The sequence below is a fragment of the Leucoraja erinacea genome, chromosome 34 (assembly GCF_028641065.1).
Source record: "Leucoraja erinacea ecotype New England chromosome 34, Leri_hhj_1, whole genome shotgun sequence".
Lineage (NCBI taxonomy): Eukaryota > Metazoa > Chordata > Chondrichthyes > Rajiformes > Rajidae > Leucoraja > Leucoraja erinaceus.
Genome location: NC_073410.1, coordinates 7130423 through 7146047, shown reverse-complemented (window position 1 = coordinate 7146047; position 15625 = coordinate 7130423). Strand labels below are relative to the sequence as shown.

General features: G+C 45.0%; 1 protein-coding gene across 2 annotated transcripts in view; it reads left to right on the top strand.

The window, feature by feature from the left end:
• unc5b (unc-5 netrin receptor B) overlaps window positions 1-7795 on the top strand; it is a 196292-nt gene extending 188497 nt beyond the window's left edge. The window contains exons 13-18 of one of the 2 annotated variants that reach the window (XM_055661770.1): window positions 742-910; window positions 3038-3271; window positions 3782-3931; window positions 4455-4619; window positions 6516-6694; window positions 7120-7795. In XM_055661770.1, coding sequence (XP_055517745.1) covers window positions 742-910; window positions 3038-3271; window positions 3782-3931; window positions 4455-4619; window positions 6516-6694; window positions 7120-7282 — 1060 coding nt within the window. In that variant the 3' untranslated portion in view covers window positions 7283-7795. The remainder of the gene's footprint in view (window positions 1-741; window positions 911-3037; window positions 3272-3781; window positions 3932-4454; window positions 4620-6515; window positions 6695-7119) is intronic. The other variant, XM_055661769.1, reaches the window with a different exon arrangement.
• Window positions 7796-15625: the final 7830 nt, after the last annotated feature.

Sequence of the window (15625 nt, the reverse complement as noted above, 5' to 3'; positions counted from 1 at the left end):
CAGACAACATTTGGTGTGAAGAAGGGTCCCAACCCAAAACATTGTTCATTTCCCTCCACAGGTGTTGCCAGGCCTGCTAAGTTCATAAGAGATGGGGGGCAGAATTTGGCCATTCAGCCCATCAAGTCTACTTCACCATTCAATCATGGCTTACCTCCCAATCTACCTCCTATCCCCATTCTCCTGCCTTTTCCCCATAACCCCTGACACCCATTCTCATCAAGAATCTATCTACCTCTGCCTTGAAAATATCTATTGACTTGACCTCCACTGCCTTCTGTTGCAATGAATCCCACAGATTCATCAGCCTCTGACTAAAGAAATTTCTCCTCATCTCCTTTCTAAAGGAACATCCTTTAATTCTGAGGCTATGACCTCTGGTTCTAGACTCTCCCACTAGTGGAAACATCCTCTCCACATCCACACGATACAGGCCTTGCACTATTTGGTAAGTTTTAATGAGGCCCCCGCTCATTCTTCTAAACTCCAGCGAGTACAGGCCCAGTGCCATCAAACGCTGATCATACATTAACCCAATCATCCTTGGGATCATTCTTGTGAACCTCCTCTGGACCCTCTCCAGAACCAGCACATATTTCCTCAGAGATGGGGCCCAAAGCTGCTTACAATACTCCAAATGTGTTCTAACTGGCGCCTTATAAAGCCTCAGCATTACATCCCTGTTTTTATATTCTGGTCCTCTTGAAACAAATGCTAGTGTGGTGTTGTTCTTCTCTGCAGACCCCCGTCGGAAGGCTCCCAGACGGTGCTGAGCCCCATGGTGACCTGCGGACCCACGGGGATGCTGTTGTGTCGTCCCGTTGTACTCAGCATCCCCCACTGTGCTGACGTCTGTGGACCAGACTGGACCATTAAACTCAAGACGCAAACTCACCAAGCTGCCTGGGAGGTAAGGACATATCACGAGGAGAATAGGTTGGGTGAATGCACGGGGGTTCCCCCCCTACCACCACCAGAGTAGGTGAATCAAGAACCAGAGGACGTAGGTTTAAGGTGAGAGGGGGAAGATTTAATCATTGTTCTCACAGAGAGTTGGGAGTGTGTGGAAATCTCTGCCTCAGTGGAGGCAGTTTCTCTGGATGCTTTCAAGAGAGAGCTGGATAGGGCTCTTAAAGATCCATGAGTGTGGCCTCACCATCAGGTCACTAGTCCAGCATGGATACCCCTGGAATTTCATTCCCATTCTATCCTTGTGTAGCAAAAGGCCATGTATCTGGAACCGTGCTTTGGACAATAAGGCGTGGCAAGCTGGAATCTCCCCTTTCTTGGCAGTCGGAACTCAACATCGACCCATCATCTATCTTCAATCATCGGACTTCAATGTTATATCTTTGCATTAAATGGGCTGCACGGTGGCGCAGCGGTAGAGTTGCGGCCTTGTGGCGCTTACAGTGCCAGAGACCCGGGTTCGAGGGTTTTCTCCGGGATCTCTGGTTCCCCCCCCCCCCCACTCCAAAGACGTTCAGGTTAGTAGGTTAATTGGCTTAGTGTAAATGTAAATTGCTCCTAGTGTGTGTGTGTAGGACTGTGCTAGCGCGCAGGTATCGCTGGTCGGCACGGACTCGGTGGGCCGAAAGGCCTGTTTCCACGCTGTATCTCTAAACTAAACTAATGTTGTGACCTTTGCCCCTGATCTTTGCACTGTGGATGGTTTGATGTTATTCACATACAGTCTTTTTTTTTACTGGACCTGCATGCAATTCACTGTACCTCGGTACACATGACAATAATAAGCTTAACTAAACTAATATTGAGGCTTATGCAGGAAGAATGATTTAGTTTGGTCACATTCAAGAATCTTCAAATTAGGCCAATATCAAAGTGAAATGCAATCTAGCCGTTGAAGATGTTTTACCTTCTGTCATCATCAGCCTGACACCAGATTATAGGCATCAGATAATCATCTCAGAGTTATTACTTATGCAGAGATGTGATTGCTCTCTGATTGATTGCTTTAGATGATGCAGTGTTGATTGCTTCTGCCATTTGCAGATCATCGTTAATGGTAAGATATGCTTCGCTAGAAGCAGAAGCACAAATCTGATGGCAAGTCAGGCAGTGGAATTGGTAGGGTGTCGAGAGAGAGAGAGTGTTTTGAGGCAGCAAGCTGGGGAAGGATGGGTGAAGAGAGGTCGCGCTGAGCTGACACAGCGCTGACAGTGTTTCAGCTCACGGTTTCCTGAAGTAAAAGTAATGGCGCTTGCCCTTCCCCTGCAAATAGAGGCAAACGTATTAAAGACAGAGTCAGATAGAGCTCTTGCTGCTAATGGAATCAAGGGATATGGGGAGAAGGCAGGAATGGGGACCTGATTTTGAATGATCAGCCATGATTATATTGAATGGCGGTGCTGACTCGAAGGGCCGAATGGCCGACTCCTACACCTATTTTTCTATGTTTCTGTTACAAAATACTTCAAACTGTTTCCAAACAATCTCCATAAATCAGGTGCTGTGTTATGTTGCATAGAAAAGACAAAGCTCACAATGGGGGTGATGGGCTGAACTCTCTCGGAAGTTCGTAAATGATAGGAGAAGAAATAGGCCATTTGGCCCATCGAGCCTACTCCGCCATTTAATCATGGCTGATCTATCTTTTCCTCTCCACCCCATTCTCCTGCCTTCTCCCCATAACCCCTGACACCCGTACTAATCACGAATCTGGTCATCTCTGCCTTAAAAATATCCATTGACTCCACAGACTTCCGTGAAAATGAATTCCATTCATTAATTCCATTGAAAAACAAAGCTCCCAAAGTCCCTGTGGTGTGAATGGCATTTGGATTTGGGTAAAGGATGGTTTGTTGGTAAATGAGTGTAGGGATTGGTGAGTGGGTCCAGAGATGCTGCCTGATCTGCCGAGTTACTCCAGCACTTTGTGTCTATCTCTGGTTGATGGGACTGTTGGGAGTATTAAAATGGGATTAACGTAGGATTAGTGTAAATGGGTGCTGTGTGGTCGGTGCAAACTCAGTGAGCCGAAGTGCCTCTTACCATGAATGTTTCTCTGTGCCTGCAGGAGGTGGTGACGTTGGAGGAGGAGAATTTAAACACACCCTGCTACTGTCAGCTGGACACCCAATCCTGCCACGTCCTCCTGGACCAACTTGGAACCTATGCACTCGTTGGGGAATCCAACTCCCGCGCCGCCATTAAAAGGCTCCAACTGGCCATCTTTGCACCCACATCATGTACATCCCTCGAGTACTGCCTTAAAGTATACTGTGTGGAGGATACTCCGGATGCTCTCAAGGTACGGTACAGCTTGGTTCGAGAACAGCTCCGTCCAAAACCACAAGAAACTTCCATACCCTTTGCCTGATGGGAGAGAGGAATGAATTGTGGACGCAGCCCAGATCGTCCCTTCCATTGACTCCATTTGCACCTCACGCTGCCTCGACAAGGCGGGCAGCATAATCAAAGGCGGGTCGCACCATGGCCACTCCCTCATCTCCCCTCTCCCATCAGGTAACGGGTATTGAAGCGTGAAAACACAAACCTCCAGATTCAGGGACTGTTTCTTTCCAGCTGTTATCGGGCAACTGAGCCATCCTACCACAACTAGAGAGCAGTGCAGTGTGTAGGATAGTGTTTGTGTGCAGGGATCGCTGGTTGGCGCGGACTGGGTGAGCCCAAGGGCCTGTTTCTGCGCTGTATAACTAGACTAAATTAAACTAGAATCTGTAGTGGGGTGAGTTTGTTGTCTGAGTATTCCTGGTGGCTGAGGAGGTGATTCATTACTAATGTTTGTGTCTCACTGCAGGAGGTGCTGGAACTGGAGAGGACATTGGGCAGCTATTTACTGGAGGAACCCAAGAGTCTGCTGTTCAAAGATAGTTACCACAACCTCCGGCTTTCCATCCATGACATTCCCCACTCCCTCTGGAGAAGCAAACTACTGGCCAAGTACCAGGTGAGAGATGATTGTCGCACCATCGGCAGCGTGGCCTGGGGAATGATTTACTTTGTGTTCAGATTCAGATTCAGATTCAGATTCAACTTTAATTGTCATTGTCAGTGTACAGTACAGAGACAACAAAATGCATTGTTGCTTCTGGTTGACTGAGTTTCCCAACGGCCGTCCATGTTAAACTCAGCACGGTGGCGCAACGGCAGAGCTACTGCCTTACAGCGCCAGAGACCCAGGTTCGATCCCGACTACGGGTGCTGTCTGCGCGGAGTTTGTACGTTCTCCCCGTGACCTGCATGGGTTTCCTCCCCCACCACAAAGATGTACGGGTTTGTTGGTTAATTCACTTGGTGTCATTATAAATTATCCCTAGTGTGTGTAGGGTTGTGTTAATGTGTGCGGGGATCGCTGGTCGGCATGGGCTCAGTGGGCCGAAGGGCCTGTTTCCACGCTGTATATCTAAACCAAAAAAAAACCCCAAGTGGTCAGAAATAATCAGCCCTCCCTCTTTCTTGCGCCTTTTCAGGAGATTCCATTTTACCACATCTGGAGTGGAACTCAGAGAGCGTTGCATTGCACCTTCTCCCTGGAGAGGTACAGTGTGGCATCCACTGAATTCTCATGCAAGATCTGTGTCCGACAAGTGGAAGGAGAAGGACAAATATTCCAGTTGCACACAGTCATCGAAGAGGTAAGAGCAAATGGCTGGGAAGTCTGGCAGGCAGGTACAGTCACAAACTTCCAACACTACGCCTGCAATTGTCCAGGAAGCATCAATTGAAATGGTGGCTGGGAATATGAGGTGTTATGGATGAATGAATGGATGATGGATGAATGGACGTATGAATGAATGGATGATGAATGGATGTATGAATGAATGAATGAATGCATGAATGAATGAATGAATGAATGAATGAATGGATGTATGAATGAATGAATGAATGAATGAATGGATGAATGGATGAATGGATGAATGAATGAATGAATGAATGAATGAATGAATGAGAATGAATGGATGGATGAATGGTGAATGAATGTATGAATCTTCTCTTCTTGTGTATGGCGTGCACAGCCCAAAGTTGGAGGACAACTTGTTCTATTTGATCTTATTTGATTGTGCATGCCAGGTTGATTGAATTGAATGAAACAGGGCGGACCACATGAATGCAATCTCCCATGGATGGATGAATGAATAATTAATTAGTATTCAATGTAAGGAATTTGCCTTGGTTGTGTATGGAAGTGCACAGCCCAAAGTGGGGAGGGGGGGGGGGGGGGGGGGGGGGGGGGGGGGGGGGGAGGACGAACAGTGGTTCTAATTGATCTTATTTATTGTGCATGCCAGAATTGTTTGCATTCCTTGAAACAGGGGCGGACCACATTGAAGCTTGTTCTCCCTGTGACCTCTCCCTCATTCCCCAATGAATGAATGAATGAATGAACAAGTTTATTGTAAATTTGAAGTATTCACTCTACAATAAGTTTAGCCTTAGTTTAGCTCTGCTTGGAAACAAGCTGACTCAGGCAAACAGGGGCCCACAGGGGGGGGGGGGGGGGGGGGGCACGATGGCACAGTGGTACTACTTGCCCCCTTACAGTGCCGGAGAGAATGAAGGTGAAATTCTGATTGTCAGGGCAGTCTGTATTGACTGGAAATCTGAAATAAAAACAGAATAAACAGAAAATATTCAACAGGTCGGGCAGCATCTGTGGAAAGAGAAATAGTTAACGTTTCACCTTTGTAACCTTGCAACAGAAACTTTTATGAAGGTTGAAGATAGACCCAATCAGTCTGAAGAAGGGTCTTAACCCCAAATGTCACCTACTCCTTCACTCCATTGTTTTAATAAAAGACGTTCACTTGTAATCATTTGCATTTTCATTTAGTTTGCGTTGTGATCTTGAACTCTGAATGTGTAACATGTAACATCAACACAATACCAGCTGTTAACAGGCAACCGAATGGTCCTCACATCAGCTAGAGTGTGGTCTTGACCTCCCAGCTACCACATTGGAGACATCTGTACTATCTTTATATCAGATTTTACAGATTTTACAAAATTATGTTTCTGCAGTTATAACACAAACAAAAAAAACCAAAACACACAATTACACAATTCCACACTAACATCCATCACAGTGAATCCCCAAACACCTCCTCACTGTGATGGATGTTTGTGTGTTTTGGTTTTTTTTTGTGTGTTATAACTGCAGAAACATAATTTTGTCCGAACTTATGTTAAAATGATAATAAAAGATTCTGATTCTGAACTATTTTTGAATCAGATTTTATCTTGCACTAAAAATTGTAAACTTTATCTATTATCTCCGGCCGTGTTGGACTCCGTGCCACTGGATCCTGACCCACATCTGTCAGGGACTGTGGGGTGGCTGTCTGTGCACCAGTCTCCCCACGTTAAACAAAGTCACACACAAGTATCCTTAGCCTTTAATTCCACACCGTGGACGGCCTGATTGTAATCATGTGTAGTGTTTTCTTTGGACAACGCACCAGCAAAAGCTTTTTACTGTACCTCGGCCCGTGTGACAATACGTGACTAAACTAAAACCCAACCTCTCTTGACAGAATGCCAAATGCGTCAGCCCACTCCACACACATGTCAGTGCCAATGTGACCACCCAGGTAGGCCCTTACGCCTTTAAGATTCCATACTCCATCAGGCAGAAGATCTGCACAAACCTGGACGCACCAAATACCCGGGGCAATGACTGGAGGTTGCTGGCTCAGAAGCTTGGAGTGGACAGGTAAGACAAGATTCACCTTAAAACATCATTCATTCTTTAGTCAGAGGGTGGTGAATCTGTGGAACTCTTTGCCACAGAAGGCTGCGGAGGCCAAGGGTTATGGGGAGAAGGCAAGAGAATAGGGTTGAGAGAAATTTGGATCAGCCACGAGTGAATGGAAGAGTAGACTTGATGGGCCGAATGGCCTAATTCTGCTGCTCTAATTAGAACCTAATCTACGAACAAATAAGTTATTGTCAAAACAATACAAATGCTCTAATCTACGAACATAGAACATAACAAATGCTCTAACCTACGAACAAATAAGTTATTTTTTGAGTTTGAAGCCATAGTATGTTGCACAGCTGACGAAAGTTCCTGAGCGTCCTTGTAACTCCTGTTATTCCTGTGTTTTTTTTTTCCCCTTTCTCCTCTCCCTTGCTTAGATTTCTCACCTACTTTGCAACCAAACTTAGTCCGACCGGGGTCATCTTGGACTTGTGGGAAGCGCAGCACCAAGACGATGGGGACATCAATTCCCTTGCCAGTGCCCTGGAGGAGATGGGCAAGAGTGACGTGATGGTGGTCATAACAACAGAAGAATGCTGAAACACAAATAACCTTGGCAACTGAGTGATGAAACACGAGCATCTATGGCAACATGTTGTAGAAATCAGTTTGCTGCTCAACTGAGCACCCGGCAAATTAGGAAAGTAGTATTTTTACAGAAGAGAGTGGTATTGTCACGTTCAATCTAGATGAAGCCTCTCTCCGATCCAAAGCTTTGGGCAGCTTGTAAAAGGTTAACAGTTTCTTAGGAAACGCATTTAATTTATTATCCATATCTTTGGATGCTTTTTCGTTCGCTCCTATATTGAAACTTTGTGAGAACCCAAGGAGTTGTTTACATACATGGCAGTTGTAGACGTCACTCAAATGCTGTTGAAGAGAAACCCAGCTGGAATATCACAGGAAGAGAATGAGTCAGATGCAGGCAGTAAGTAGTAAGATCACGCAGGGCCATCTCATCTGCGCTCAATTCATTGCTCAAAGCTTTTCTCCCTCTCTCCCTCTCCCTCTCCCTCTATCTCTCCCTCTATCTCTATCTCTATCTCTATCTCTCTCTCTCTCTCTCTCTCTATCTCTCTCTATCTCTATCTCTATCCCCCTCTTTATCTCCCCCCTCCTCTCCCTCTCTCTTTCTCCCCTTCCCTCCCTCCCTCCCTCTCTCCCTCTCCATCTCTATCTCTCCATCTCTATCTCTCCATCTCTATCTCTCCATCTCTATCTCTCCATCTCTATCTCCCCCCCCCCCCCCCCCCCCCCCCCCCCCCCCTCTCCCCCCTCCTCCTCCCTCCTCCTCCTATCTCCCTAATAAAAGAACTCAGACATTCCCACTGACGGAAGTCATGGCCAACAATGGCCACTTTTGTACTGCATTGCCTGCCTGACAAAATGTAGGATAATGAACATGGTAGGAGGACATGTGGAGGTACAGTATCTGCTAAAGTTAAATGCAGTCACTTCTGTGCTAAAGCCCATCACTTCTGATTAAGGTGAAGATTTTGATGGGTTCAGTGCAGGTGTGCCTAACCTTGCAACCTCCTCCTCTCCATTGAACGAGCCAGGAGTAGATCATAGACAGTCTTCACAAAAGCAAGCCCATGCATTAAGATATGCTGAAGACTGAAGCCAAGCAATAGCCATTCATTGAAGCAGCCCGCCATCACCAGAATTGTTTCCCATACAAAAGTTGCAATGTACTGAAAAAGTAAATTGCCCAACGCACGTATAGCAACTGGACTCCAACTCAGTGTGATTCAGGACCTTAGTTTGAATGAATATGGGCTTCATATTCTTAACATCGTATCATGTTTTGATCATCTTAAGGCACAGTCAGCATAACATTTTCTCTCTGCAAATCAGCTTTTAATTTTAATTTTAATCTGCATAATGAATGTTATCCCAGGCCAGTGTGGAATTTGAAGCCTTTCTGCTCTAACCCAGACACTGTCACCACGGGTCACTTCCTAGATCTTTTAATGAGGGAATTTATAGTAGGTGATGTCCTAATTTCTCCGATCCATCTCCGATCCATCTCCGACCATTTTACTGAACCATAGATTGCCTCAAAACCAAACCAATCTCACGGATGAAACCAGGGAGAGCCTGGAGTTTGTGGAACATGAATTGTAGCAAACATGAACACTGAACATTGGAAGAATCCTTCAAGCCATTTTAGGGTAGCTGAGATCTGCATCTCGAGCTAGCGTTGGACTGACTTGGTTAGAAGTTCGTCGTTCTTTGTGTGCACAGTCCGAAGGAAATAAGTTGCTGGTGGTACGACACCGATTGCCCAAGTTCGACTTACCTTTCCAGAAATCGCCAGATGACAAAGTCTCCACGATTTCTTTCCCAAGTCAACCACCCGGTTAGGGCCACTATCCAATGATGTCTTACTCCAAACTTGCCTTTAACAAAATACTTATGGTCACGTTTGATGTCATGTCATGAAAGACATTCACAGAGACTTGTAGCATTGTCATTTCCAATATGGTTTTGAAACATCTTCAGTTGACTAAAATATTGAGCCAACCAAAAGATATGTCAGATGAACAAGGGAGTGTGTGATGCATTCTTGGTGCTGTATTGGTGTCAACGAGATTGTGAATTCTCCAAGGGTGTATCTATAAAAATTAGGCTATTTGTAGAATCTGCATATTGACCTATTTATTTCCAAGATGTTTTAGACAAATGCATTTTAAATACATCCTTGTGTGATGTTGTTTTTAAATGATTACTTCAAGAAGTTAGTTATCGGGCACAAACGGCCAACTTTTCTGTGGCAGTGATCTTCCTGCACAATGTCTGAGCAGATTGGAAAGCAAGATCATCAGGAAATATGCTTGCATCTTGAAGAGTTGGTGACTGGACTCCTGAATGTTGCTGCAAACAGTCCCCTGAGAAAAATCACTGGGGCATTTTAAAACATTGTTCAATGTCACACTTGGTTGCTTGCCCGAAACACTCAGCCTCCAAAATAAACAGGTCTACTGACTTCAGTGGAAGCAAAGTTCAGAAGCAGCGTGCAAGATGGAACTGACACCACATTGCTCATTCAAGCGATGGAGGATGAATTTATATCTGAAGTATGTTTTTTTTAATCTTCCTTGAATATCTTTTCTACTGATGAAAAATATATCAGAGGTGGGGGGTGGTGGGAAAAGCTGTTGGCAATGCAGGACAGATGGAAGGTCATGAAAACTCCAAGGACAGGCCCAGCAAGAGTTGGCAGCTTACATTCAGAAGAACCTTGGAAAGACTTGGCCTCCACCCAACATCAAAAAGGTGACCCAAAAACCAGCAAAATCACACACTCCTTTTGATGCTTCAGCCACTTGATATCAGTACTCTGGGGTGATCTTTGAAAAGAAAATTGGCAAGGGTTGTTTTAGATGACTCCATATAGTTTTTACAAAATTATACTTGAGCCACTTGTGACAATTCCTGCAGTCCATGTACGCAGAGGTGTAACGTAGACTTGGATTGATGTAAATCCACTTACCTCTGATGGAGAAGGTTGGCACTAACTTTCAGAATGCTGTGGCCAGCAATATTTTTTTTCAGTATTCAATGATTAAGAACGGCTGAAGGTGTTTTAGCGAAGTTATCCTCTCTATTTTCCCATATAAGGGGTACCATTATACCAACCGGTTAGTGAAATAGTGCTTTCATATCTTTCGTTCACTCCAAGTGCTATGCAAGTTTATAGAATTAATTCATTTGCAGACATATCACAATGCTTCGGTTCTTTACGTACATCTTTCATATTTATATGTATAGAAATTGCTGGAATCTATTGCTCTGTCCCTTTTCATTTATTTGTTCATTCTGTAAACTATCGATTGTAAATAAGTTTAGCATTCCTACTGTAACAAAATTAATTTTTATGCAATAAATTATATTTCCTAGTTTAATGAATCAAACATTGTGCTTTTTTGGAAACTGACTTGTAATTCCTCGTGTCACATAAACAAGTTCTGCATCTTCTCGATGCTATCTCAACTCATGTCCCAGTAATCTAAAGGGAGGAGAAGTCTGAGGGAGATTTGGTAGATGTAGATAAAGGATTGGGCAAACTGGATAGCAGAAAGCTCTTTGGCAGACAGCTCAAGGGCTAGGTTTAGTTGTTAGTTGAGTTTAGTTTAGAGATACAGCGCGGAAACAGACCCTTCAGCCCACTGAGTCCGTGCCGACCAGCGATCCCCAAACAGGAACACTAGTCTGCACACACTATTGACAATTTACATTTATACTAAGCCAATTGACCTACAAACCTGTACGTCTTTGGAGTGTGGGAGGAAACTGAAGATCTCGGAGAAAACCCACGCAGGTCATGGAGAGAACGTACAAACTCCGTACAGACAGCACCCGTAGTTAGGATCGAACCCGGGTCTCTGGCGCTGTAGGGCAGCAACTCTACCGCTGTGCCACGTGCTGCCCAGCTGTGAAATCAGGATGAAGAAGACAAAGAATGACTGGAGGAAAACCCTTTTGATTTGGATTTGAGTTTGGGTTTGGGTTTGGTTTAAGCATTTGGGTTTGAGTTTAAATTTAGTTTATTGTCACGTGTAGAGAGGTACAGTGTAATGCCCCTGTCCCACTTAGGAAACCTGAACGGAAACCTCTGGAGACTTTGCGCTCCACCCAAGGTTTCCGTGCGGTTCCCGGAGGTTGCAGGTGGTTGCCGGAGGTTGCAGGTAGTGGAAGCGGGTAGGGAGACTGACAAAAACCTCCGGGAACTGCACGGAAACCTTGGGTGGGGCGCAAAGTCCCCAGGGGTTTCCGTTCAGGTTTCCTAAGTGGGGCATACAGCTTTTGTTGCTTGCTATCCAGTCAGTGGAAAGCCAACACATGATGACAAACCAGCCATCCACAGTGTACAGATACGTGATAAAGGGAATAAAAAGATTAATGTCCAAAGTCCAGTCCAGTTGGAATTAGGGAGACATTTATACAGATGTTGTTGGAGGTAAATTCCATTGTTGCCTTCAGTAGGGCATTGGATAAATATATAGCGGTGAAAGGTTATGAAACCAGAGTGTTCCTCTGTTGCTGCATCAGCTCAGAGATGATTTGGACTGCATGACATCCTGCTGCATCGTGCAATCATTCCTTGATAATAACTAGACTAATAATCCAGAGAGCTTGACTAATGGAGGTGTAAATTTAATTTGCACAAGATGAGGAACTTAAATGAAATGAATTAAACAGCTGCCAGTGGTAATGGATTGTTATAAAAACCCAGTGATCTGTTTAGGGGATAAAATCATGCTATCCATATCTGGCCAACTGCGGATCCTCAACAATGAGGTTGGCTCTGAAATTGCCCGGCAAAGGATTCGATTCTATCCCAACCTTCACAAGCTGTGACCGCAACTTCACCGCGCAAACTGCAATCAATTAAATTATGCCATAGGTAGACAAAAATGCTGGAGAAACTCAGCGGGTGAGGCAGCATCTATGGAGCGAAGGAATAGGTGACGTTTCGGGTCTCGACCCGAAACGTCACCTATTCCTTCGCTCCATAGATGCTGCCTCACCCGCTGAGTTTCTCCAGCATTTTTGTCCACCTTCGATTTTTACAGCATCTGCAGTTCTTTCTTAAACATGAAATGTAACCATTGTCAATGATACACTATGGTGTCTAGGGAAGAGTCCCGACCCGAAACATCACCCATCCTTTTTCCACATTCTCACAGTTTGATCCACCCTGCCTTCTTTGCAACATAAACAACATTTGCTTTCTCACAGTTTCCAGTACTGGTGAAGGGCTTTTCTTCCCCCTATTTTCTATTTGACACAGTTGGTGCATCCAGCATTTTCTTTTTTTTTTTGCTTTGGATCTTCTTGCTCTTGGACGTACTGGTGCAATAACCAGCCCCTTGCAAAATAAGCCTCTACTCTGTGTGGAAACAAAAAAAAAGTACCGCAGATGTGGGTTTACACCAAAGATAGAGACAAAGTGCCAGAGTAACTCAGCGGGTCAGGCAGCGTTTCTGGAGAAAAAGAATGGGTGACGTTTTGGGTCGGAAACCTTTCTTCAGGATGGAAGTGGAGGGGAGGAAACTGGAGGTTCCCCTGCTCTATCTCCGCATCGAGCCTATGAGTTGACTCAAAGAATTCTACAGAATTGTCTCGTAAACTTATCTGCAGCCAAACACGCATTCAACGGCAAATTAATAGTTACGGTCTGGCCTTGATTGAAAAGCGCTTGGAATCCAATAATCTCCAATTTTACTTCTGCTTATCTATTTGCAAAGGGAAAAAAAATCTATTTTGGATCATGTGTACAGAGATTGGGAGATTACCTTTCGAATTGTTATTATTCAGAATTCAGAATCAATTCATTGGCCAAGTATGTACACATGCAAGGAATTTTACTTGGTTCTTCTTCTTACCGAGTCCACACACAAGATTAGAAGTTGTTCAGCCAGAGCTGAGCCCACACTTTACGGCATCTGCATACAATGGTGTCTGTCTTGTCACTTCTAGTGCTTCTTGTGCATGGTGGTGGAAAGATTGTCGGAAACGGGGCCGCGACGTGAACGCACTTTGCTTCACCCCATTATACTTGGTGCCTTGCTCGTACATGGTAAAAACAAATATGCAACGGACAATTAAAAAAATATAATTAAAAAATGTAAAAATAAAGTGCAAGAGTAAAAAGGGGCAGATTTGTTATATGTTGCACATGTGGATATCTAAAGTGCATTTGGGGAGTACATAATTGTTTGGCTTACAGACCAGAATGTAGCGGTTTGATGCGGCTGTTAAATAGAGCTACCGCTCGTGAGAGGCAACTGTTTATGTGACTGGATGTGGAGGTTTTGATAGTCGTCTACATGAAATGCATTCATATAGATTTCAAAAGCTCACCAGCTGTGAACGCATTGCTGTCTTCTCCCTGAGGCCTGATGTGCACTGTCTGCACCAACATGCAGTGCCTAAACACAGTGGGGTACCCCCCTCTTGTCCACATCTCCTCAACTCCCAATTTGTTATTTCCAGGGCATTTTCTCATCAAACACTCCATGCTTCTTTGTTAAGCAGGTGGTGGGAGATCAACCGCCTGCATCTCCGACAATGGCGAAAAATCCTTTATATCTGTGGACATTTAAAAAGGCATCAAATGTTTTGTAGAAGACCTATATGACTTTTGGAGACCATGTAATTTGGTCGTGCAGCATTAGTTACTCCAATGAACATGCAATGACATTGGACTTTAGCTGGAGTAACACATGTCAACATGGGCGGTCACGGTGGCGCAGTGGTAGAGTTGCCGCCTTACAGCGCTCACAGCATCGGAGACATGGGTTCGATCCCGACTACGGGTGCTGTCCATACGGAGTTTGAACGTTCTCCCCGTGATCGCGTGGGTTTTCTCCGAGATCTTTGGTTTCCTCCCACACTCCAAAGACGTACAGGTATGTAGGTGAATTGGCGGTGAATGTAAAAATGAGCCCTGGTGTGTGTAGGATAGTATTAATGTGCGGGGATCGCTGGTCGGTACGGACTCGGTGGGCCGAAGGGCCTGTTTCCTCGCTGTATCTCTAAACTAAACTAAAATCAGTTCATATAATTCTGAAATTCGACTGATCATTTCCCATGCATCAATTAGTAACAGACTCGTATCAATTGAAGTTATTCCCTTGGGCCTAGAGCAATGGAGTCATACTAGTCCCACCTGCCTGCGTTTGGTCCATATCCCTCTAAACCTGTCCTATCCATGTACCTGTCTAATTGTTTATGAAGTTTTGCGATAGTCCCTGCCTCAACCACTTCCTCTGGCAGCTTGCATACACCCACCACTCCTTGTGTGAAAAAGTTACCCCACTGGTTCCTATTAAATGTTTCCCCCTTCACCACTGTTGCAGGAGCGATCATTGGTCGATACTCCACGCCAGCCTTATTCATAAGTTCATAAATGATGGGAGCAGAATTAGACCATTTACTCCGCCATTAATCCATGGCTGATCTATCTATCTGCCTCCTAACCCCATTCTCCTGCTTTCTCCCTATAATCCCTGACACCCGTACTAATCAAGAATCTATTTATCTCTATCTTAAAAATATCCATTGACAACCTCCACAGCCTTCTGTGGCAATTAATTCCACAGAATCACCAGCCTCTGACTAAAGATATTCCTCCTTATCTTCCTAACAAAACGTCCTTTAATTCTGAGGCTGTGAACTTGGTTCCAGACTCTCTCACTAGTGGAAACATCCTCCATCTAGGCCTTTCATTATTCAGTAAGTTTCAATTAGGTCCCCCTCATCCTTTTAAACTCCAGCGAGTAGAGGCCCAAATGCTCATCGTATGCTAACCCAACCCATTGCTGGGATCATTCTTGTAAACCTCCTCTGGGCCCTCTCCAGAGCCTGCACATCCTTCCTCAGATATGGGGCCCAAAACTCCTCGCAACACTCCAAATTGTGGCCTGACCAGCACTCTATCGAGCCTCAGCATGACATCCCTGTTTCTGTATTCTAGTCTTCATACCATCCCAAAGGGGGAGACCATTAAAGATAATTCCTTCTGTACTTTGAACTCCACTCCAGCTCGCTACAGCCCAGCCGATACCATTGCACGCCCGAAACCCTGAGATTCCAACCAAGCCCCCACTCTGCAAACCCTGAGGGTCTAGGTCTCCCAGAAGATCTGTTCCCTGATGGACCCAGTCACACACTGGTCAACCAGATCACCCTACCGTGCCTTGGTCCTCCAATGACCACATTGGCCCAGCTCCCCACCCGCAACAACCCTCTAAGGCCACACTAGGCTCTCTAACCCTTCGCCCTTTCTCCCCACCTCATCCCCAGCCTCAATCCTCAAATGATACCTTCCTGCATAAAAAAAATTCCGAGTTGTGACCAAGTTGCACCTGAAGG